This window comes from Dunckerocampus dactyliophorus, chromosome 5 (genome assembly GCF_027744805.1).
Source record: "Dunckerocampus dactyliophorus isolate RoL2022-P2 chromosome 5, RoL_Ddac_1.1, whole genome shotgun sequence".
In the NCBI taxonomy this organism is placed as follows: domain Eukaryota; kingdom Metazoa; phylum Chordata; class Actinopteri; order Syngnathiformes; family Syngnathidae; genus Dunckerocampus; species Dunckerocampus dactyliophorus.
The window spans coordinates 13,500,331-13,523,301 of NC_072823.1; the positions used below are offsets into that span (position 1 = coordinate 13,500,331).

The 22,971-nt window shown below is 41.5% G+C and overlaps 3 protein-coding genes across 10 annotated transcripts; 2 read left to right on the top strand and 1 right to left on the bottom strand.

The window, feature by feature from the left end:
• Positions 1-4,066: 4,066 nt before the first annotated feature.
• On the top strand, positions 4,067-13,409 carry clpxb (caseinolytic mitochondrial matrix peptidase chaperone subunit Xb). Of its 3 annotated transcripts, none has more exons than XM_054777165.1 (15): positions 4,071-4,393; positions 4,842-4,917; positions 5,976-6,136; positions 6,210-6,324; positions 8,053-8,207; positions 8,290-8,449; positions 8,710-8,751; positions 9,728-9,904; positions 10,016-10,180; positions 10,661-10,749; positions 10,865-11,029; positions 11,113-11,412; positions 11,760-11,852; positions 12,086-12,192; positions 12,990-13,409. In XM_054777165.1, the coding sequence occupies exons 2-15, from the start codon at positions 4,863-4,865 to the stop codon at positions 13,078-13,080; spliced, it is 1,875 nt and encodes a 624-aa protein (XP_054633140.1). In that variant the 5' UTR covers positions 4,071-4,393; positions 4,842-4,862; the 3' UTR covers positions 13,081-13,409. The 3 variants fall into 3 exon arrangements, with proteins under 3 accessions (XP_054633142.1, XP_054633140.1, XP_054633139.1); XM_054777164.1 differs by having other exon boundaries at positions 4,072-4,393; positions 4,839-4,917; XM_054777167.1 differs by lacking the exon at positions 8,710-8,751 and having other exon boundaries at positions 4,067-4,393; positions 4,839-4,917.
• A 162-nt stretch (positions 13,410-13,571) lies between these two features.
• On the top strand, positions 13,572-20,844 carry LOC129181673 (ubiquitin-associated protein 1-like). Of its 3 annotated transcripts, XM_054777169.1 has the most exons (6): positions 13,572-14,707; positions 14,771-14,913; positions 15,671-16,285; positions 16,349-16,510; positions 16,973-17,074; positions 17,150-20,678. In XM_054777169.1, exons 2-6 carry the CDS (start codon positions 14,791-14,793, stop codon positions 17,282-17,284), a joined length of 1,137 nt encoding a protein of 378 aa, XP_054633144.1. In that variant the 5' UTR covers positions 13,572-14,707; positions 14,771-14,790; the 3' UTR covers positions 17,285-20,678. The 3 variants fall into 3 exon arrangements, with proteins under 3 accessions (XP_054633144.1, XP_054633143.1, XP_054633145.1); XM_054777168.1 differs by having other exon boundaries at positions 15,671-16,510; positions 17,150-20,680; XM_054777170.1 differs by lacking the exon at positions 13,572-14,707 and having other exon boundaries at positions 14,827-14,954; positions 15,671-16,510; positions 17,150-20,844.
• Positions 17,611-22,448, bottom strand: LOC129181671 (protein regulator of cytokinesis 1-like). 4 transcript variants are annotated; one of them, XR_008570476.1, is made up of 15 exons: positions 22,309-22,448; positions 21,802-21,934; positions 21,586-21,708; positions 21,271-21,504; positions 21,021-21,191; positions 20,801-20,950; positions 20,573-20,720; positions 19,563-19,699; positions 19,391-19,486; positions 19,100-19,246; positions 18,923-19,033; positions 18,734-18,838; positions 18,527-18,633; positions 17,926-18,048; positions 17,612-17,801 (listed from the first exon to the last, which is right to left on the bottom strand). XR_008570476.1 is itself a non-coding variant. In XM_054777163.1 (14 exons), exons 1-14 carry the CDS (start codon positions 22,443-22,445, stop codon positions 18,015-18,017), a joined length of 1,833 nt encoding a protein of 610 aa, XP_054633138.1. In that variant the 5' UTR covers positions 22,446-22,448; the 3' UTR covers positions 17,611-18,014. The 4 variants fall into 4 exon arrangements, 2 of the variants coding, with proteins under 2 accessions (XP_054633138.1, XP_054633137.1); XR_008570475.1 differs by having other exon boundaries at positions 17,613-17,801; positions 18,460-18,633; XM_054777163.1 differs by having other exon boundaries at positions 17,611-18,048.
• Positions 22,449-22,971: the final 523 nt, after the last annotated feature.

Genomic DNA, 22,971 nt, shown 5'->3' on the forward strand with positions numbered 1-22,971 from the left:
CCATGATGTGGCCTTCCAACAGTCTTGACCTCGCTATAACGGAACACTTGTGGCATCAGCTTGGGCGGGCTGTTCGTAATAGAGTGACCAACCCAACCATGTGACTGAGGAGTGAAATGGCGTCCCACAGCAGTCAGTATGGACCACATCAGTGTGGGACCAGCATAAGGAGGTACCAGGCTTTTGTTCCATTGTGTGTCGTTTCTTCCTTTACACAAAAATTTTGCCCTTGTTAGCATACATTTCCACGGTCAGCATACAATTTGGTGCGCGTCCTGTTGTGTTATTAATACACTGCATGAGTCCAACTATGTTCTTAACCTATTTTTAGCACAAAACGTCCGTTAGCATGCTCTGTACTGGAAACCGGAACCTGAAGTTATAGTTCCCCAACTCTGTCGTCATAAGCCATTGACTCTGTAGTTCTTTGGTAACTAACACATTTATTCCACAAGTCTCTCCTTTTCTTATTGGTCACGGCTGCAAAATAACTGACAATGGAGCCACACCAAAAGGCCCTGTCCACACGGGAACGTTCTTGGGATTTTTTTTTTTTGGCGGGTTGAAAAAAAGTTGCGTCCACACTGTGCCGGCTTAGTATATAGTTGCATCCAAACGGGAACGCATCACTGAGTGAAAACGGTGTAATACACAAGGCACACCTTCGTGTGGCGCTGTGAACAGGCACGCAGACGGAACCACACGACACTCCAAACCATAGAAGAAGAAAGAACGAATGCGCATAAGTCCGTCGTCTTCCACTTACGAGAAGTGGATCACTTCGGTGAGTCATTATGGAGTATAAGACGACAAAATATTAACAGAATGTCTACTAAGATGACGCATGTCCGTCCAAATATTCAGGTATTATGTCGGCTTGTCGTCAAAGCTCACTTCTGGTCACGTGACGGCGACGAGGCGGCGGTGGGTCAGTGATGTCATCGTTCTCTTACATGGTAACGACAAGCCGGCGTTTTCAGATTTTCCCGCTCTGGGAGCCGTTTTCAAACAATACCATATCAGGTCACCCAGAACACCGTTCCCTTATGGATGAGAGGCTGAAATGATCAAATACTTTGCTGTTTTGACCTGAAAACTTGTCCGTGTGGATAGCCCTTAAGTGCTAGCACTTTGATAAAGAAGGTGAGAAACACCAATTCAAGAACTCATAGCAAAACACGAAGGTGGTGTCCATGTGGATTTCTGCTCGTCCCTCACCATCGCCTCATACCGCCTTTGTCAACAATCAGGGCTTAAATCAGGGTAAACATGTTAATTTATCCCTTTCATTCATCATTTATATGTATTTATATGCATTTTGAATGGAAAAGCTACAATTTAAAACCATACAAAAAGTGTTTTGTGTTAACATTTTTGGGTGTCCAGAACAGTTTAATTGGATTTTCATTTTTTTCTTTTGGGAAAATTTGATTCAGTTAACGGATGTTCTGGTTTGAGTCAATCGGCTGATAGACAACATCTGTTTCACATTAATGGTTGGTGGCAATAAATTGCTTACTCAAAAACGGTTTTGTCTCATTCCCATTTATTCGTTTTGCATTTTGAAGCTCTACCTAAAACCTCCTTAAAATGCAACAGTGCAAAATGTAAATTCTTGCAATTTTTCAATTGATCTTAAAAGTTTGATCAGGAGTGTACATGGGCGGTGTCCACCATGTCCCAGAGCAAAATGTTTGTCCGCATCCATCCATCCATCCATCCATCTATCATCTTCCACTTATCTAAGGTCGGGTCGCAGAGGTAGCAGCCTAAGACGAGAAGACCAGGTTTCCCTCTCTCCGGCTGCTTTGTCCAGTTCCTCCCCGTGCATCCTGAGGCGTTCCCTGCAGGCCATCTGGGAGACATAATCTCTCCAACATGTCCTGAGTCTTCCCACTTACAGGTTGAACATGCCCTGAATACCTCCCCAGGGTGGCGTCCGGGTTCTCTGAGTTTCTCCCGGATGACAGTGCTACTTACCCTATCTCTAAGGGAGACCCCAGCGCCCCTACGCCCACCACTACTACTACTGGCACAGCAAGCCTAAATCCTAATTCTTTGACATATTTTTAAGTAAGTAATGCAATTCTTACTTTCCATGGTAACTAGTTACATTTGTACAGAAGTAATTCTGTTAGTGATTCGATCACTTTTTTGGGACAGTAACTGTAACTAATTTGCCCAACACTGGTCGTTCACCTAAAGGCAGCGTAGACAACTCAGATCAAAACTTTGCATATACGAACGATCCGCCGTTCTTATATGCAACTGGGAATCGATTCTCATCATTCCCTTAAATAGGAGACCTTCAAAATACTCGACTCGTTCGTGAACGTCGCATCTCTAGAAAGCAATGTGGAGGGCAAAACAAAACTCCGTCGGCCACGACAGAAGAAACAAGTGCCAAGCGAGTAAAAAAGGTATTAAGCGAATAGGAGGAACGATCTAAGCGTTTTTTCAACTACTACTATGACATACCATCATTCTATTAAAGTTTTTTATTCTTTTGAAGAAAAAAGAAATAAATAACCCCCCCACCTGTCCCTAACGTCCACTTATCGCACCAAGCGAAATCATTCACAGCCTGCACAACACAATGCTGACCTCAAGTGGTAGAAAGTGCGCATTTTACATCTGGAATCAAATACAATAGAAATGGCTTTTATTGTCATTGCACCGTTTGATACATCGAAATGATGGGGTTGCTCCTCCACTGCAGTGCACCTTCTAAAAATACAGGCAGTTAAAAGGACATAATAAAAAATATGTTAAACAATAATCACCGTCAAGGGAACCACACAAATTTGAAATAAAAGATATATAAAAATAGTGCAAATATTGTTATGAAAGATAGTATGTATATACTGTATGTCTATACCTGTATATAGATACAGTATATACATGACGTAGCATAGAATTGAACTTTAGTTAGGGGTGTGTGGTTGTAGTCCTTATGGCCCAGGGGAAGAAACTGTTAGTTTGCTTGTGTGGGACTTGATTTATCTGAAACGTCGTCCAGAAGGCAACAGGTGAAACAAGTGGTGGGCGAGGTGGGAGGTGTCCAGTGTGATGGCCTTGATTTTCATGCTGCATAAAGATCTTCATCTGTCGTCTGGGGAGGCCAGAGAGCAGCCGGTCATTTTCTGGCTGGTGTTTATAACTGTGCTCCTCCTTTGTGATCTGAGCTGTGGAGAAGCGTACCACACACTCTCACCGTATGTAAGCACACTCTCCACTGTGTGGAGCAACAGTTTCCTGTCCAGGTTGCTCTTCCTGAGGGCAGGAAGTGCAACAGCTGCTCGGCCTTCTTCACCACCACACCATCGTGGGTGTTTTATTCATTTTTCCCTTAATATCTACTCTTTCAAAGGAGTGATAACAATTGAAACTGCTACATAGTTGCCAATAATCACATTACGGAAAGCTAGTGACATACAGTGGTACATGAATGCAAATTATTAATAAATATAGAGGTGCCTACACTGTTGTGAGCATTACTGATTATGCAAGCAATGGAATGTCACGTTCCTGAAAGATTTTCTTTATTTATTCCTTTCTTGCATGTTTATCTTGTTCTGCAAACAGGTGTTGTACCATACTAGGATGTAATCAGAAGATTGAGATGGATGTGGGTCAAAGGTCAAATGCAAACCGTTTTGCACAGCACGTACAGTTGAGATATCCTGTAAGAGAGCTTTTTAAAAACATGTTTATTATTATGGCTGTAGCCTGCGGTAGTGTAAAAGTCCTGTGATTTTTAGCTAGAGGTATTTCTAATATTTCGTCCCCCATTCAGCATCTCTCATGATGTGGTGCTGTGCTAAACCACTTCTGTTAATCAAAAGTGACAGTTATTGTGTTTGCAAATGCAGATGATTTAAGAACACGTTTATCGCTGTGTTATTATGATAAATGCCCCAAATTATATGGCCATTGAGGAGAGATTATGCTGTAAGTCATACTCAGTGCATCACAAAAGTTCCCTGAAGGCACCTAACTTGAGAGCAGCTCCTCTTGCGAGCAAATAGAGCTCAAAGCAAAGTGCATGGGTGTCGGCTAACAGACACGGTTTAGCCTTCATGTTACTCCAGATCGTCCACAGACAAATCACTCCTACGTGCAGCTGCGAGCGGAGAAGGCGAGCTAGTTAGCGTGCTAGCCGGGAAGCCGACCTACTTCGTAACCGCAGGAGTTACATCACAGTGGGTCGTGGCCCACCTGGGAAGTACTGGCTCCAAGTAGCCAAAGCTTTAAATTTCATGCGATCGCCATTTCGTTATTAGTATGTCAAGTTGACCCGTCACACTTGAAGAGATAACTATTGACAATTAAACCACTTTGTTTGACAAGGGACCTGTCAACAAGGCAAAGGCAGCTGGTTTCGTCATTCCCCGTGAGTATAACTAGCAAACGTCATTTAGTGCTGTAATGTTTGTTGTACATGTGTACAGAAACTAAATGAGTGTTGGTAAATGTTGTAGTGGTGTTAATTGCCCAACATGTTTAGTTTCATGTCCTCTGTATTATACAGTCAAATGGTATGTGACGCTGGGCCCAGAATATGCTAGCCTAGTCGAGCTCGATTCTTTATTTCGAACGGTTTAATGTCGATTTGAATATGTGACGATATTTAGGTGTGACGTTCCAGACGAACATTGCATTCCATGTTGTACAATTGTCATAGAAGTAACAAACCACCTTTGTTAGTCAATGACCCGCTGTGCTAATGCTAATCGTGACGCTGTAGTTATGAAATGTTAGCATCGAACGCCCTCCGACGTGTGCGTTTTTGCTGTTGGCATACAGTTAATTTAGGCACTTGTCTAATGTGTTTTCAGCAGTTTTGACACACACGAAGAGTTATGTCCTGTCCGTGTGCTTCGGCTGCGAGGTTGTTCCTAAATAAAGCTCACAGAGGTAAGAAGGGGAGGCAGCCCAGCAGTTGGCTAAAGCTACATGACATTGTTGTTTTGCTCAATTCTCGCTGAGGTCCTTACCTAACCTACATGACACTTAGTTTTGACTTATCGTCATACCTAAAAACTACAGCTCAGCGAACATCGATATGTTAGTAAGGAGAATTGATTTCAAGTAAACGTTACACTATGGAAAACAATACTGGCAGTTAAAAAACAAACAGAGCTCTGTTGCTAAGCTGAATTAGAATTAGAACTAGACAGAAAAGCTGCCCATACTGACATGTTATTGTAGAGCACAGCCCACAACGCATTCAAAATATACTGTACACTCAATGGTCACATCATTAGGTATACCTGCACTGTCTCAATCTCAATCAGGTGTAGATGTGGGGGGGAAAACAGAGGCCATCAATACACTGTTGTCATTGATGGTGTTGTTTAAGTACAGTTTTACACCACCAAAAGCAACAAATACAATAATAAACATTGTTACTAACACCTCTCTTATGGTGTCAGCTTTGTAAAGGCAGATATTTTATTACAAATCCTTGTATTGAAGCTTATTATATTGTGCAGGTGTACCAGTATCTAATTTTGTGATGCGATTGTACATAATTTTACACATTTTTTTTTCAAATGAAAGGTAATAGAGATATTGTGGTGACTATGAATTACGGCAATCAATATGCTTTTGCTTAATAGAGTCTATGGAGTGAAGTTGTACACATGTACACACGCACCTTGAAAAAGATGTTTTATTTCAATATGTAACAGTACACTGAACTTTTAAGAGTTAATCATTAATTTGCCCCACAGTGGCAAATAATGTGTGTTTAATTTACAAAAAAAATTACCTTTAGCCCCGCGACCCTAATGAGGAAGAAGCGGTATAGAAAATGGATGGATGGATGGATTACCTTTAGCTGGAAAGTTGGAACAAATGTTTTTGGTTCAAAAATCACTGATTCATTAATGGATGACCTAAATACTTTATGATGAATTTAGTTGAAGTTATTTAGTTTTGACCATTATGACAGCAAGATGTTGTTATTCCAGGATTGTCCTGCTCCATGCTCCAGTTTTATTCTGTGAGTCGTCATGGTTGCAGGGACGCTCATCTGCCTCCCCGTGTGCGGGTGAGGTCCTTTTCCGAGACCGCTGTCTGCTTTGCCTCCAAAGATAGCACAACCAAGGACAACGGAAGTGATGGTGGAAAGGTAACTTACAGTTGTAGGCCTTCTCTGCTGTAACGGCTGCACTCTGTTGCAACATGATACCATGTTTACACAGAAAAGCATCAGTGAGGCCAAGAGAACCTCGGGCTCCGGAGGATCAGGCAAAGGGGGCAGCCAGCTCCGATGCCCCAAGTGTGGAGACCCCTGCACACATGTAGAGACCTTTGTTTGTGAGTAAACATCAGGAGGGATTGAGGGTGGCAAACTTTGTTTTTCTAAACAACAAAAACCACAAAAGAAGCATTCATTACCGTATAACAAATAGTAGCTGTTTCAGTAGATTAGTACTTCAATAATTCAATGGCGTAAATTCAGCGTTATGCACTGGTATAAGCACTGTTATCATTTTTGTGGTGGTGACTCAAAATACAGTATGTGTCCATGATTTATTGCACTTTCCAGACGGCTGGGAAGTTGGAAATAGCCTACTTGGAATTTGTGTCGCAACTTAAAGCGTTCCAGTCAATATTAAAGGAAAAAAACATGGCTGACGACTTCAGAAAGGTAGTGTTAGAGCAGTGGTTCTCAGTTATTTTCTGTCATGCCCCCACTGGGGGACAGAAATGTTTTCGCACCACCGCTGACTTGAAATACTATTGAGAAACTATTTATTTATCTGTACTGTAAAGACTGAACTCGAAATTGAAACCAGCGAAATGCAACAAAATGGGGAGCAGTGAAGCATACAAGCATATTTAAGAGTCAAATTGCATACTGAGTATGACAAATTCATACATGTTGGCAGGTCTGCACTAATATTGAAAGCCCTCCGTGCCTGTCAAGCCCCCCCCCCCCAGTTCCCCGTGCCTGCCCCACTATTTGAGTAGCACTGTGTTAGAGGTACATACAGTCACATCCCAGTAAATTAGAATATTGTGCAAGCCAGGTGTTTACAATGTTGAACTTTTTAACAATTTGTCAAATTTTATTTTTTTTATGAGCTATAAAGTATAAACATCCAAATGATTAATAAATATATTCTTGAAATATTTCACTCTGTGTGTAGAGTTTTACTTTTTGAACTGAAGTACTGAAATAAATTAGCTTTTGAAAACATTCTAAATCATTGAGATGCGCCTGTATATGCTGACAAAACGTAATTAAACAAGAAAATTCATTTAGCAGATAGCTTCACACTTGATATATCTTCAAGCCAACTTCCATGTGAGTAGGTTGTGATAAATACAGACGTGTAGTGTAGCCAATAAATATGGTTAATCTTTTAATTGATCTTTTACATTCACGGTGGCCGTCGTCATTGTTGTGTGATCTTAGTGAAATCCAGCCCTCTTAATTTTCCCCAAGTTCGAGACTAGGAGATTGAGGAGCCTTCTGATGCACTTTTCCTAGTTTTCTGAAACTCGCCCGCCATGACCGCAAGGATTTCATACACCACATTTTTCATAGATCTTATACAATCTTGTATGCAGACTTAAATTAATATACACTCACAAGACTCTTCATTGGGCACAAAAAAAGTCCAATCAGATCCAGTACAAGCTGAGCCAAATATTAACAACATCATGGCAAACTGCAACCACAATAATAACAAATTAATTGTTAAATTAATACCTTACTGGCGTCAAGCAAAAGTGAGTATTATTTTTGTTGTAAAAGTACAATTTATTTTATGCATCCTTTTGTTGAATATCATTAGTTTGTGCAAGAGCATACAATCATTTAGCTGATCAGTGTAAATCACATTTTGCATTATATGACTAATTATTGAAATGAATTTATGGTGTTTGTCATGAGTTTTTTCTCTATTTTTACAATGTTCCAGCAGTGTTTTAGTCAGGGCTTATGTCTCATTGCCTGCCTGTTTTTTCTCTGTCTTTCTGTCGCGCTCTCTCTGTCATGTCTTTCTTTCTTCTTTCTTTCTTTTTTTTTTTTGAAAGCATCCACACGATTTGTCAAATGTGAGAAATGCCACCACTTTTTTGTGGTTCTGACTGAAACGGACTCTAAGAAAGGGCTAAACAAAGAGACCGAGTCTGCTGCAGAGGCTGTGAAACTGGCATTTGCACAGAAACCACCCCCGCCCCCCAAGAAGGTGAGAAAGCATCCAAATGACGCACACACCATCTATTGCATTCTACTTTTATTATACAAAATGTGTTTTTTTTCTCCTTCAGATATACGCTTATCTGGACAAGTATGTTGTGGGCCAGTCCTATGCTAAGAAGGTGTTGGCGGTGGCCGTGTACAATCACTACAAGCGCATCTATAACAACATCCCTACCGGCAGTCGCCAGCAGGTGGAGGTGGAGAAACAGCCTTCACTTACACCTAGGGGTCAGTATTTCGTTCATTTGATACTATAGTGTTGAGGAACAGACAGTTACAGATTTAACACAACTGTTACATTTAGAATTGGAGATGAATGAGATGCAGAAAACATTTTACAGATTGAGAGATTCTACAGTCAATTTGTATTTTTGGCATTTGTTCAATAATGATGTTGCACGGTGGCTATTGCTTTTCACGACTGTGTTACTAACTTGTGTAGTGCTAATGATAATATTGATGTGAGCACTTTGATCCTCTCCCTGTAGAGCTAGAGATGAGAAGACGAGAGGATGAATACAGATTCACAAGTAAGTGATCAGGACACCATCATTATTTCTGTCAAAGGCTACAGCAACATGTAGCTTGTATTTCTTTGCTCGTTTATTGTCTGTTATTGTACAAATGCCAAAATGTACAAACTTCTCAAGATTAATAGTCAAAAATGAATAAAATGATTTAATCCAATCATTACATTATGCTAAACACAAATATATTTACATTAGGTAATTCTTTATACAAACATGTAATGCAATCAAGTCAGTTACAAGACTACGTGAATCATATTTCAAATGTATATATTGTACATGCCTTTTATTGAACATTAGTTTCAAATACACTATTTTACTCCAGAGCTGGCTTGATGTTCAATACTCAACTGCAGAGAATATCAGGCATTTATTAGGGTTAATCTGTTAAATCAGAGAGGTCATTTTTCATACAAATGCATGTTTATCGCAGTTAATAGTAAATTCTGGTTTCATAAGGTGAATGACATGCCCAGTGGTTAATTGAGGCATGGCATCTATTAGAGTGGATTTGAGGAAGCGTGGGAAATATTGTGCATAAAAGTACGAGTTCTACCAGCAGTCCACAGGGAGAAGTGTTACCGTATACACTGTGACAGCAGCTGGTGTGCACTTTGTGGCTTAGATTTTAAGTAAGATATTAACTGTGCCAGTTACTGAGCAGACAATATGATAGTGTCCCACTGACCTACATTCACATCTGTACTTGGCTATTTACAATCCAAACCTCCTCATTTTACAAGTCCACACTGACACTGACACCGACTCTGACGTGTATTTTTATCCTCTTCATCAAAGCTGTCCACAGTCAACGACTGAATAAAGCAGTGGCCTCTTATCATTTTGGTGCATGCCAAGTGGCTCAGTAGAAAGGTGTCCAACGCTTATGGTGCTTTGTGAAGCACCTTCACAGAAATTGAATAGATCAGTTTCAGATCACATCACAATTTTCACAGTCCATTTTGTTTTGTTGCTGCAGAGCTGCTGCAGATCGCAGGGATCAGCCCACATGGCAACGCTCTGGGAGCATCGATGCAGCAGCAGACCAGTCAGCAGGCGCCACAGGAGAGGAGGGGCGGGGAGGTCTTAGACTCCACACATGTTGATATTAAACTGGAGAAGAGCAACATCATACTTCTCGGTCCAACTGGTTCAGGTTTGTCCTCTGCCCCGCTGTTCCATGTAGTCAGGTTGCACAGATGGATGACTGCAAAGTGAGGAATCTTTATTTATAGATGTACTCATGCGCTGTCCAATGTTTTTACAGGGAAGACGTTGTTAGCGCAGACGCTAGCCCGCTGTCTGGATGTTCCCTTTGCAATATGTGACTGCACCACACTAACTCAAGCCGGATATGTGGGAGAAGACATTGAGTCGGTTATTGCTAAACTGCTGCAAGATGCCAACTACTCTGTGGAGAAAGCACAGCAAGGTGGGAAGGCACATTACACATTCCAACACCCACTGGCCACAATGTTATATATATATATAGCTACACAAGCACATTCTACCTCAAATCCAACGTTTACTTATTTGTACTGTCAATCATTTAACAACATACTGGGATTGCAGCAGTGTGGAATCACACTGAGTGGTGTTTGTTTTCAACACCTTATTTTGCCACATCAGAAAGCCAAAGTATTCTCAAACTTAGTTTTCATGTAGTGCAGATCAGTACCACTTAAAATGACAGCCATAATAAACAATGAAAAAAATAATGCATGTTTATATTGCATCTCAGTAGATTGTGCTGGCATACTTAATGTTGTGGCATGTGAGGTGTTGTTGTGACTTAAACAGTAAAATGCTTAGTTGTTCTGCGCTGTCAGAAATTACAGTGCACATGGATTGAGTGTTCAGTGGAAAAAGTGACAGTCCTGTATACCAACTTTCATTTCAATTTTATTTGCAGGTATTGTGTTTCTGGATGAGGTGGACAAGATTGGCAGTGTGCCTGGCATCCATCAGCTGAGGGATGTGGGAGGAGAAGGAGTCCAGCAGGTCAGAAATAAAAATCCTGCTGTGAAAATTTTTTAAAATGTGTCAATTGTATGTGGCAGCAGATTTTTCTTGTCTTGTTTTGCTGACTTTTGACATTTTTTTGTCTTCCTGTCAGGGTTTGCTTAAACTCTTGGAGGGCACAATCGTCAACGTTCCTGAGAAAAACTCCAGGAAGCTGAGAGGAGAGACGGTACAGGTGGACACAACAAACATCCTGTTTGTGGCCTCCGGTGCCTTCAATGGACTAGACAGAATCATTAGCAGAAGAAAAAATGAGAAGGTAATTTGAACACACCTCCCCTCAGGCATCCTGACTGGCTTCGTATTTCCTTCTGCTTTAATCATCACCATCATTCCATTCAGTATTTAGGCTTCGGAACTCCATCCAACTTGGGAAAAGGACGCCGCGCTGCAGCTGCGGCAGACTTAGCCAACACCAGCGGCGAGACTGACACGGTGGCCGAGATCGAGGAGAAGGACAGGTTGCTCAAGCACGTAGAGGCGAGAGACCTGATTGAATTTGGAATGATCCCAGAGTTTGTGGGCCGTCTTCCTGTGGTGGTTCCTCTCCACAGCCTGGATGAAGAGACACTAGTCCGGATCTTGACAGAACCACGCAATGCTGTGGTGCCACAGTACCAAGCTTTGTTTAGCATGGACAAAGTAAGTGGGACTGCTTCTTGAAAATACCATATTGACCCGAAAATATGTCTAAAGAAAGATAAGTCTAAAAAAGACTGCTTGTCTTATATTTGGGGTCTAGAGATTTATACATGCAAACCAACAGGTGCCACCAAATGACTTGTCCAAGTTGGTCAGAGCCTTTTTTTTCCTTCCTTTCATTCATTCACACACACACACACACCTACAGCTGTGACCTGGAGAGATGTAAATGTGACACAGAGACCCGCTGGAAAATCAAATTTAAGATAATTATGATCAATGAAGCAGAGGCATCAAACAAATGCTGAGCAAGAAATCTTTAAAATTCAAATTTTTTTTGCTTTCAGTGTGAGCTCAATGTGACTCAAGATGCCTTGAAGGCAATAGCTCGCATGGCTCTGGAGAGAAAGACTGGGGCTCGTGGACTCAGGTCCATCATGGTGAGTAATAGGTGCTCAGCCACCTTTTTCATTTAATACCTCCACCAAGGAGGGGGGATGCTTCCCCCCATGTTCGGTTGTTACTGAGTGGGATTGTGCAAAAGCTACATAACACCTGATGAGCCTTCATGACAAAATTCAGGCATATTTAGGAGAAGATGTATCCTTTTGGGCTGTTGCACCTTGGCGGAGGTTTTGTAAACTTAAGAGTCTATTTTAAATGTCCACCGCAGGAAAAGCTTCTCCTGGAGCCAATGTTTGAGGTGCCACACTCTGACATCATGGTTGTCGAGTTGAACAACGATGTGGTCCACGGGAAGTCGCAGCCTAGATACATCAGGTCAGAATTGCTTTACCGTCTCGTGTCAGTTCCCACGTGGCTAGTCTGTCTGCCTGGGAAGCGTTGTAATGGTCACTTCTAAGTCATTGGCTTTAATCTTGCATCCTGCTGCAGTCGTCACACCCAGGTGGTGTTTTACCACTGCATACCTGCTGAACTCCTAGTCCATGTACACACAATTCTAACGTAACTCAACATGGACAGTTTAACACGAATACCATAATTCATAACACAGATACTTCAACTATTTACACATCTATTTCTCTATAGTCACTTGAACTGCATTTATTATGGCTGGTAAGCATCACTGTGGTCAGGCTTTAGTCCTGGCACCTATTTCCTGTATTGTTGACCATAAGAAATGTCACATGTCAAATCCAGTAACAGCAAAACAGTTGTCTGTATTACTGTGTGACACGAAATTACAAGTCATCTTCCCAAAGCAATTTTATTACATTAAATTACAAAGAAAATGTATCATTTGTGATAGATGACACACTTTCCTCATATCGTACACTTTTTAATCATGTCGTGTGTATGTTTTTCACATTATTCTTGGTTAAAACACTAAAAATAGAATAGAAGGACTATTATGGAGACATTTTATGTTAATGTGTTTGTTAATGACGAGCTACAGTAAGTAAGCAGTCTTGACACAATGTAACTACTACTCTGTATGAGGTGTAAAATTCCTACAGGAAACAAAACTGACTGTATATACAGAGTCACCACTTGTTGTTGAGTTATATTTCAGCTTTTGTTGTCAGCCTGAATGGGTGTCTCCACTTTTGTTTTAGGGCTCCGGCAAAAGAGCAGACAGAAGAGGACTACGACTCAGGCATCGAAGAGGAGAATTGGCCTCGACAGGCGGACGCTGCCAACAACTGAACCACGTCTTCCATTTCACACAGACCGTTTGCCCTAATTGGTTAAATGACTACCAACCTTCGGATACCTACAGTGGATGTTCTGAGACGAGCCCCATAAACAACATTATGGATGTTTTATTAGTCATAATGAAGGTGGTCGTAATTGAGGACATCCAAGTGTAACAATCTTGGGTCCTGTCTGTCTCTCTGTCTGTGTGCGTGCGTGTGTGCGTGAGATTGTAATGTCCTAGCAGCACACTCGCGGGTTGGACCTTTATAAGAATATTTCAATCTCTGGTGATTGTTAACATTTTATCTATATAAAGATAATGCATTTTTTATTCATGAGGATTTGTAGCTTGTTCATTTTGTTTTCTTCTGTTGTGCTGGGTGGTATGGGGAAGGGAAGGGAAGGAAAGGGGAAAAAAAAAGACTGCACCACACATAAAAACGCATGGGGAGCGCTCACAGTGTGTCGCAACCATGCCAAGTAATGCCTTATATCAGGAGGGCATGATATTCCATGAGCGCATCAATATTTTGATGATATCCTCTTTACTACCATTGTAATAATGGTGTCCACACTATTAGTACTATAAGGTTATAAATGTGGAACAGTGTGGAAACATGATTTTAGGAGTTCTAGGGGAGCTTTTAAAGAGCCACAATTATTTGTTCAGTTCATGTATTGTGTGTAGCCCACACTTTAGGGAATATAATGTTTGTGTGTGTGTGTGTGTGTGTGTGTGTGTGTGTATATATACACACACACGTGTGTGTGTGTGTGTATGTATGTTTTAGCACAGACTAGGACGGCTCTTTTGCTAATTATAACAGGGTTTAAGTCAATAATATATCGATTTCGACTTTTATGTGCTTATATTTCCTTTCACCTCAGCAGGATTCTTACGACACAATCTGGTCCCCAAAGGACGTTCCAGGTATTTAATTTACGTGTGTCTCACCCTTGGAAACTCACCTTAGAGTGACTTTACAATGCTGTTACTAATTGGAGCTCTGTAATCATGATGCTCTCCAGCTAAACCACGCTGCTTGTACTCCTAAACGTGCTATGATTTGATTAAACTAGACCTGTTCTCCCTGCTTTCCTTTTCTTTCAGTACGCCAGTGTGAACTTTCAACACATAAATAAAATATATATCTGTATAGAATTGAACTACCATTGTTTATTCAGACAGATACACACTTGAGGTCGTGTTCCACTTTGTGTGTTAGTACCTGTTGTAATCCGCTAATCTGTGGAAAGTGTTGTGCTCGTTTTTTCTTCCTAATACGTCTCCCTAATCCGCCTTCATTAAGGCATGTCTGCATTAAAATGACAAAATCGCACTCCATGGCTTTCAGTGTTTGCAGACAAGTAGAAAATGTTACATCTTGTACTGTGCACCAGACATTCAAAGTTAAATTGTGAATTTCATTATCAGCAATTAAAGTTGGCACCCATGCACCCCCCCATCGCTGTTAATAGTCTGGTAGATGAGATATTATTGGTAAACAAGCTTTGAGATCATGCCAGAGGCTTAGTGAGGTTTAACCCACGTGACTCCGCCTGTGTTGGTCATTCACTCCACACACACACAAGCCCATTCATTGTCATCCCATTTGAGGCCAGACACCCGACGCAGGTAAGTGCCAAGACAAATTCCAAATAGAAACAAAACAAGACTACCCACATATTTGTATTCCAGGTACTCTTTGGAGGAGGCAAATGAACACTCTGGAAGATGTCCCTTTTGGAACCCCGCTGGGCTCACTGGGGCAGGAAGTTTATGTGATGACGCCTCCAGACATTTCTGTGCCCGACTGTCCACGGATACTGCAGGAAACTGAGGTCACATCTCATGCTCATGCACTCACAGGTCACAACATTAGGTACACTTAATATGATCCAATGCAAGAGCTGTAGCAGCAATTTACAAAGATAATACTTGATTTTTAGGTATTAGTTTAACAATAAATATGTTGATTTTAGAGTCACAGACCGACCTTGTACACTGTAAATTACATGGATTAAAATGGGTATGGTTACATGTATAATACCATAGCACATTGGTCTATTTGTGTTTCATACAATATCCTTTAACATTGTCACACTCTAACTCATTTGGACTATTGTATTATATTGTTACAATAATTATATACTATAGGACAGTCATATAGCACATTAGTAATCAGTTTATGTCCCAGAAAACCTACACTCTTTTCCATTGTTCCTGTGACAATGAAACAATCTAAACGTTTTTTTTTTTAATTATAATATATGCCGTCTTAAAGAAAAAAAAACACATGTAAGTACAATCATTTTGTAAAAGGATACTTCAGGTCTTTTGGGATTATTTACGGCGCAAACTGATGTAATTTTACTAAAATGTGCACGCTTTAAATCCAAAATTTTACTGCCAATGGCTTTTCTGGTGCATAGTGCAAGTGAGGGAAGAGTTTTCTCACATTTGGTGCTCATAAACAGGGACACATATTGCTCTTATAACATCATTATATAACACAAGTCAAGTTTGCACAGTCGGAGCCCTTTAGCGTATTGTAAAGATCTACTGTGGTAAAGTTGTTTCAACTCCTTTCTTCTGCAGTATGGTTTCAACCTGGAGAGGCTCATACTAACCAGCCAGCAGCCAGTCTATGAAGTGCCATCATGTCCCCCCTACTGGCTGATGTTCAGCAGCCCTCAAGAGTGCTGCAGGGCCCCTCACCGGACTGGGGATCCTAGGTGCAAATCTCGGACCCGCAGTTACAGCCTGAACGCTGCGGATGTTCACTGGTTGCACCATCGCACTCTCAGCTTCCTCAGATCTGATTCGGATGAGGAAGATGGCTACTGCGAAGATAACGAAGGCTCCTCCTCTGAAGATGCTCCTCGAGAACTTGCCAAGAGTCAAGAGCGGCCCCGCAGTGCTGCCCTCGCCAGGGTAAAAGACATGCACCTCGGCCTTCCCACGCTGCGCTGCAGACCGGAAGTGTCTCCAAAGAGTCTCAGGAGCCACAGAGGAACCTCTTCAGATTGTGGCCCACCACAGGTTGGCCCCCTCCCTCCAGGACAGAAGAGCACTAAAAAGAGGCAGCGTGCTCAGAGTGCTGTAGGGAGACTGCACCCACAAATCCAAGCCCCCGCTGGCTCCACTTCCTCCAGGCTGCAGCAGCAACGTCCATCCTCTGCAGGGCCGGTCATCAAAAACTGCAGGCAAAAAGTACGTAAACCCCTCCTTGAATGTTTACATCATACGTTTAAGCTTCATGGGAATACTCGGCAGGCTTTGAGAACTGGAGGAGCTTTCCTTGACTCAGCAACAGAGCTACTGTCAGCTCTCAGCCAAGAGGAGAGGGAGTTGCTGGAAGCTGTCACTGACAAAGGTTACCCTTTGCGTACTGCCATCTTGGCTCTGCAGAAGACTGGATACAACAGCCCAGACAAGGTACAATTGATAAAAGATAAAAATTACTTTTTCAATGTGGCATTGAGAGGGGCAACGTATTGTGTAAAACTGCTGAACTGTAAACTACAAGAACAATAAACATGAATACCTTAGTGTCAATTACAACTGAGCATTATCTTTGTAAAGACTGACGTTTTAAAAGACCTTTTAAAAGCTTTTCTAATTAACTACATCAAATTTTATGTCAATGCATATTAATTTTGGCAATAAAAGCTATTATTTTATTGGAAAAATAATATACTGTTAGAAAGCCCATAGTTGCATGTTTATGTTTATGTTGTTTTGTTTGATTAGATTTTAGAGTGTTTATTCCCACCGGTCAATGAATGCACCATAGTTGAACCGGTTGGTGCATTAAAAAAAGGCTCGGGGCCGCTGCTATAGAGTATATAGAGTAGAGTATAGCTCAAAATATGCTGAACTCTTACTTCTTTGTGACAGCTGTTGAAGTACCTGGTAGCCTGCAATCATCTCTGCGAGCTGGGTTATGATGAAGCGCAAGTAGAGGAGGCCTTGGAGATGTTCCAGAACTGTGAGAGCAAGGTGAGTCCGTCTCAGAATGCACACAAGCATAGCAGATGAGAAATATTTGAACATAAAACACGATAATGATTTCAGGCTGCTGAGTTTCTGCGACTCCTCGCTCAGTTTAATGAGATGGGCTTCCAGCAAAGTGCCATCAAAGAAGTGCTGCTTGTTCATGAAAATCATCGTGAAAAGGCTCTTGAAGAACTGATGACCCGCATGACTTAAACAGGACGTTTGGAGGAATATTCCCATATCAAAAATGACTCAAACAAAATGCATATTTGCAACCTTCCATCCATTTTTGTATGCCGCTTATCCTCATTAGGGTTGCTGGGGTATGCTGGAGCCTATCCCACATGACACCGGGCGAGAGGTGGGGTACACCCTGGACTGGTAACCAGCCAATCGCAGGGCACATATAGACAAACAACCATTTAGGCCAATTAACCTAACATGCATGTTTCAGCAATGTGGGAGAAAAACTGAGTACCCGGAGAAAACCCACGCACACACGGGGAGAACATGCAAACTCCACACGGAGGTATATTTGCAACGTTCGATGCTGAAAAATAAAAAGGACATTGAAAAAAACGTTTGACTCCACAAAGCATGAACGTTTTGTTCAGACATTTATTTATAGGTTGATTAAAAAAAAGAAAGCATTGTGTTTCTGAAGAGAAACAAGATTTAGACAAAAAAAGTGTACTGACAAATACCACATTTCAGTAAGATGGTGGTCAACCTTGAAATGAAAAATAATAATAAAAAAAAAACATTTACTTTCTACAAAAATACAGAAGTGCGACTGAAGTGACACTGTAATAAGTCTCGGTAGTCAATATGTTCAAACAGAGTAAATTATTTACATTTTTTGGGGTAACGCCACACTAACCAACCACTTAGCTGCTGGACTTGGGTCACTGATGAGTGACCGTGGAGTTGAGCAGTCCCGGCTTCACAGTCGATTTAGAAGCCTTTGTGAGGTCCCTCTGCGAGTACAGAACAAAATGTATGTCAGTTGAGAACAGTTCAATTCATCAACGGCTTGTTCATAAAGTATATTCCAACATGACATCCTATGCTGAAGATTTGGTGGAAATGAGCAAGTTTGGATTGAGTAGGATTAACATGGCTCAAATGCAAGCATGAATTTGCTGTATTAATGCACCATGCAAGTGTCAGTAGGTGAAGCAAGAGGTATGAAAGAATTTATGAAAACTTAAAAAAAAAAAAAAAAGTGTATTCCCCTGCCATGAGTTATTTCGATCACTACCAAAAGTGCGCAATTAACGCCTCTATTCAATTAACCAGTCTCCTGTAGTTGTCAGTTGCTACAAGTAACTTGTGTGTAGGGTTCAGGTGCATCAAATGTGTTTGTGATTTTGAAAAACTAAATTTACCGCAAATTCCAAATAGGAGCCAGCAACAGCGTTAAAGGTAAAGGTGTGATCTTGAGTGTCCTGACACCTGAGTGCGTCACATGGAGGGTTCCTGTTCAGTTGGGACAGATTTTCCTTGTTCCCCTCCTGTGCACGTGGAGTCTTTGAGTGTCCAGGGGTTCGCAGGCCAAGACTCTACAAGTATTGTTCATTGCGTTTAGCATCTACAGACTCTAAATGGACCGTGTGTCCCGTCTAGTCAAAGTATCAAGGATCCCCGTGGAGCGTTGTGTACCTTGCTGGCAGACAGTGGAGGTTTCTGGATTGAAGACTGACACAAGGTAGCTCCGAGGCCTGAACTGACGAAGGTGCCGGGTGTGGACATTGTCAACGGGCCCATCTGCAAAAAGATGCGAGTACTTATTTTCACATCAATTTTCCACCAACACACCTTCAAAAAAAAGATCATTTTCATTTAAGTGACCTTTCTTAGTTTGCCTGGTGTAGGGTTTCCAGCAAGCCTCCTTTTGGACGGTGTCTTCACTGCAGTCCTGTACAACATGTCCTCCTGAGTCTGCTTGCTCTTCTTCAGTTGCTATTTCAACATAAAACATCATTGACACCATGCACTACAGATGACTTCCTTTAAGCCGCAACATACCCTTTCCATTTTCTCTTTCTCCTTCTCAACATGGTACTGCTCCCACTGCTGCTGCACATAGTCCAAAAACTTCTGTCCATTCACAAAGAAGTCTTTGCCATGCTCCTGCTCCCAAGCATCGATTTGGCCCTTTAGAGCTTTTTCAAGCTGGAGACAGGAATCACGCTCTTACCTTAATTCAAAACATTAAGCTGACATAACAGTTACAAAACACTTGATCAAGGACATGAGTCAATGTTCTAACAGGGCCATCTACTGGCGTAATGTGGTAAGGCACAGCAAACGCAGTACCTTGGGCAAACTTTTGTGCAGATCACTTCTCTGCTTGGCCTCTTTTAGAAGGTTCCCGCCTCTATTGTTGAGCCTCGAGGGGTCGTTAGCTTTCCTCTGAGAGGAGACATCGCAACCAATCACGCACACATACCACAAAGACCTGTGTTTCTGACCACGGTTAAGTACTTACATCCAGCTCCAAATACAAGGCCCAATTCTCCTGCCATTTTGTCACGCCTTCAAACAGCTCCTTATGGTCCTCGTAATAACTCTTCAGAGTTTCCACTTCAGCCTCATGCAGGTTGAGAAGATCCTCGGTGAAATCCTCTGCATAAAAAAGACAAACAAAAACAACCACAAAAAAAACATGCATTGAGAAGTGGTCCACCCTGCACAGTCTCTAGTGATGTGTTGGTTGGGAATGAAACGGTCTTTTTGTGTTAAAGCCGCACAGGCAAGCTGGGAAGGTGAGGAAAATGAGCAGCTGCAAACAAATGTTGGGGCACTTGGTGTTTCTGAACACCAATCTTCACTAAAGACTAGCAAAAACGTACCTGGATGCTGCTTTTCTTTTTAGTTTTGCACATTTTATTTTACATTTGGTTGTGTCGTGTTTTGTTGGTGTTGGTTCTCTGTTAATAGTTGGCCATTTAGAAATACATACAATCAGATTGGAACCTTTTGTCTAATTGGGATGGGTCTTTGCTTCTGTGGTTTATCATTTGTTTTTTTGTAGCAATCTGTTCCATGTTCAGCATATAAAACATTTGATATAGTTCCATTTTTACATTAGAAATTCATTTTACGCATGTTTGGGTGACAAATCAATTTAAGAAATGAAAAAAAACAAACAAACTGAGGAGGCATTTTGGAGCTAAAAAAAAAAAAAGAGCCAAAATTAATTCCCATCACTAATGGTTGCTGGACCCTTTTAGGCACACCTGCACAGTCTGATGAAATACTGCTACTTACTTGGCCTTTATGATTATGATTTATCATTTAACATTGTTTAGTACTGCGATTGCAGTGGTGTACAACTACATCATACAAATACAGGTTTCTCATATTTTGGTTTCCACTAGGTAGCTCCATGGAAAATACAACATTAGAAGGGCACAATTTGTCATGAAATTGTGCAGGTGTGTTTAACTGTTGCACTCAGTGAGTGTATATATGTATTGTGTGCATCTCTGTGCCCACCATCTTGATAATGAACAAAATCCTGGCGCTGTTCTTGGCTGTAGAAGCATCGCATCCAGTAGAGAGAGATTTCAGCTCTGATGGACTCAATCACACTTTTCATGCTCTGGATCTTCAGGAGCTCAAGACGCTGGAGTTCAGCCTGTAGCTGGAGGACAAGAAGGAAAAAAATACATACAAGGGCAAACAACACACTACTGTATTGTTCATGAAATGAGACCTACTTACTGCCTCAATGTTCCTCTTCTTTGACTTGACCATGTGTTCGGAGAAGCTCGCCCTCTCCTCCTGAGGGATTTTCAGCCTTTCCCACAGTTCCTGGATCTTGTTGCGGAGTGCCGTGCTGCAAGCCTCATTCTTAGCCTTGCGCTGTTGCAACTGGTACCGGTCACGGTCGTTAGTTTTAGAATGGGCAGTTATGCATATAAAACGGACACATGTATGGTACCTGTCTGAGGAGTTGTTTAAGTGCTTCAATATTGTCCTTTGAGAGACAGAAGGCCTCCTCATCCTCGCACATCACATCCGTCTCAAAACTGGTCTCGGGCTGATGCTCCAGATCATCCATGCACACCATGATCTCCTTCTTTACACTCGCAAACTGGTCATGACGCCTGACCTGAAAACAATAACTTAAGATGAAATAAACGACAAAACAGTTAATCATTAAAAAAAAGAACGGCAACAATTCGACACACCTTCTCTTCTGTGAGGTCGTCCAGATAGGTGCGATATGTCTCTAGTTGCTTCAATGATGGGACTGACTCGTGATTAATGCTAAAAGGTTTGGTGCACATGATGTCACAAAGCTCACGGTCTTTCACAACCAGATCCTTCAGCTCATCCATTCGTTGCTTCTTCTGCTCCTTCATCACCTTCAGACGCATTTGGCTGTTCTTCTCCATCTGCAACATGCTGCAACCCTCCTCCTCCTTCACACACACACAATATTAGTACAAAAACTTTTAAGCTGCTAAGGATAGGACTGGAAACACACATTTCCAAAAATATACCTCAAAGATGGGCAGCTGAAGTTCACTGCACAGATGATTAAGGTCTTTGCGGCAGGATTCTATGCTGTTCAGCAATCTCTTTTTGAGCGCCTCTTCCTCGGCTATCATCATGTCCAGCAAACCCTTACCAAAAAAAAAACGCAAAAAAAGTGTGGCAAGGAGTCAGCCAGTGAATATTGTGGGGAAATATTAAGTATCTGTTGGCTGTGGCTTTACTTGTATGTGCTTGTGTACATCCTGTGTCCTCTCAAGGCGTTGTTCCTCCGGGATTCCTATTTTTTCCCAAATATCCTGCAACCGGACAAGAGCACTGTTGAGGTAGGCAACAGACTCTGCAGCGTGGACTTCACTGGAAGAGAAGTAGGCAAACCGAAAGCATTACATAGTTTCTAATTTAAGCGGCAGGTTTCCGTCTGAGCTAGCTTTAAAATACCGCTGGTGTACATGCAAGTTAACATTAGCTAGCATTTCACTTGGGATAATGACAGGAAGATTAATTTTGATAACTAATGACTGACACGATCGAAATAGTTATTATACCATTCTAAAGTGTCAATTCCAACACAAGCACAATAGTAGCTCAACTCAAGGCGATATATATATATATATATACTATAAACTGATGTCAAATAAATAACGTAAACGCAATAGGCCAGCTAGCTAACTGCACCCGCGGTGCTATTTAACACTAATGGTTAAGCTAAATAAAAACAAGTTACCAACCTCACTCTCATGTTGCCAACGTAGAGTATTAAAAAAAACAAAACAAAACAAAAAAACACACAATATTCCTCAAAGGCGAGCCGAAAATTCCGCCTTAAAAGCACGTCGCCGTGGTTGCCTGTCTTACGGTTCCGCATTCGTTTTTGTCCACACAAATCGGCATTTGAAATTTGCAACGAAAGGACGCCTGCACTCTGATTGGCTGATTGGGCGTGACGTCACTGGCAAACGTCGGCCCTTAGATGTTGCGCATTTTGGAAAGCTGCATGATTTAATGACATCAACAGTTCTAATTGTGTGAATGCGTTTACGCAAAATTCTGCACCTATTTTTTCTTTATTATTCTTATTCTGCTGTTTTTTGTCTTCTAACTCCTCCTTCATTTTTCAACCAATTCAAACCATTCAAGCATCAAATAGTGTGCAACCATTTTAGTTTTTTCAAAAAGTCCCAGATTTTCCACAATTCCGCATTTGCCGAGACTTTTTCCCCCATTGAAAATGAATGGAGAATTTTGCAAAGTTCCATATTTCTCACATTTCTCAACTGATTCAGAGCCCATCCAGGACAGAATGCTCAAATCATTGGGGATTTTTTTTTTTTGCAAACATTTTTGGTCTGCACCATAAGGTTTGGGCATTTCCTTTGAAGATTCCCTGGGTG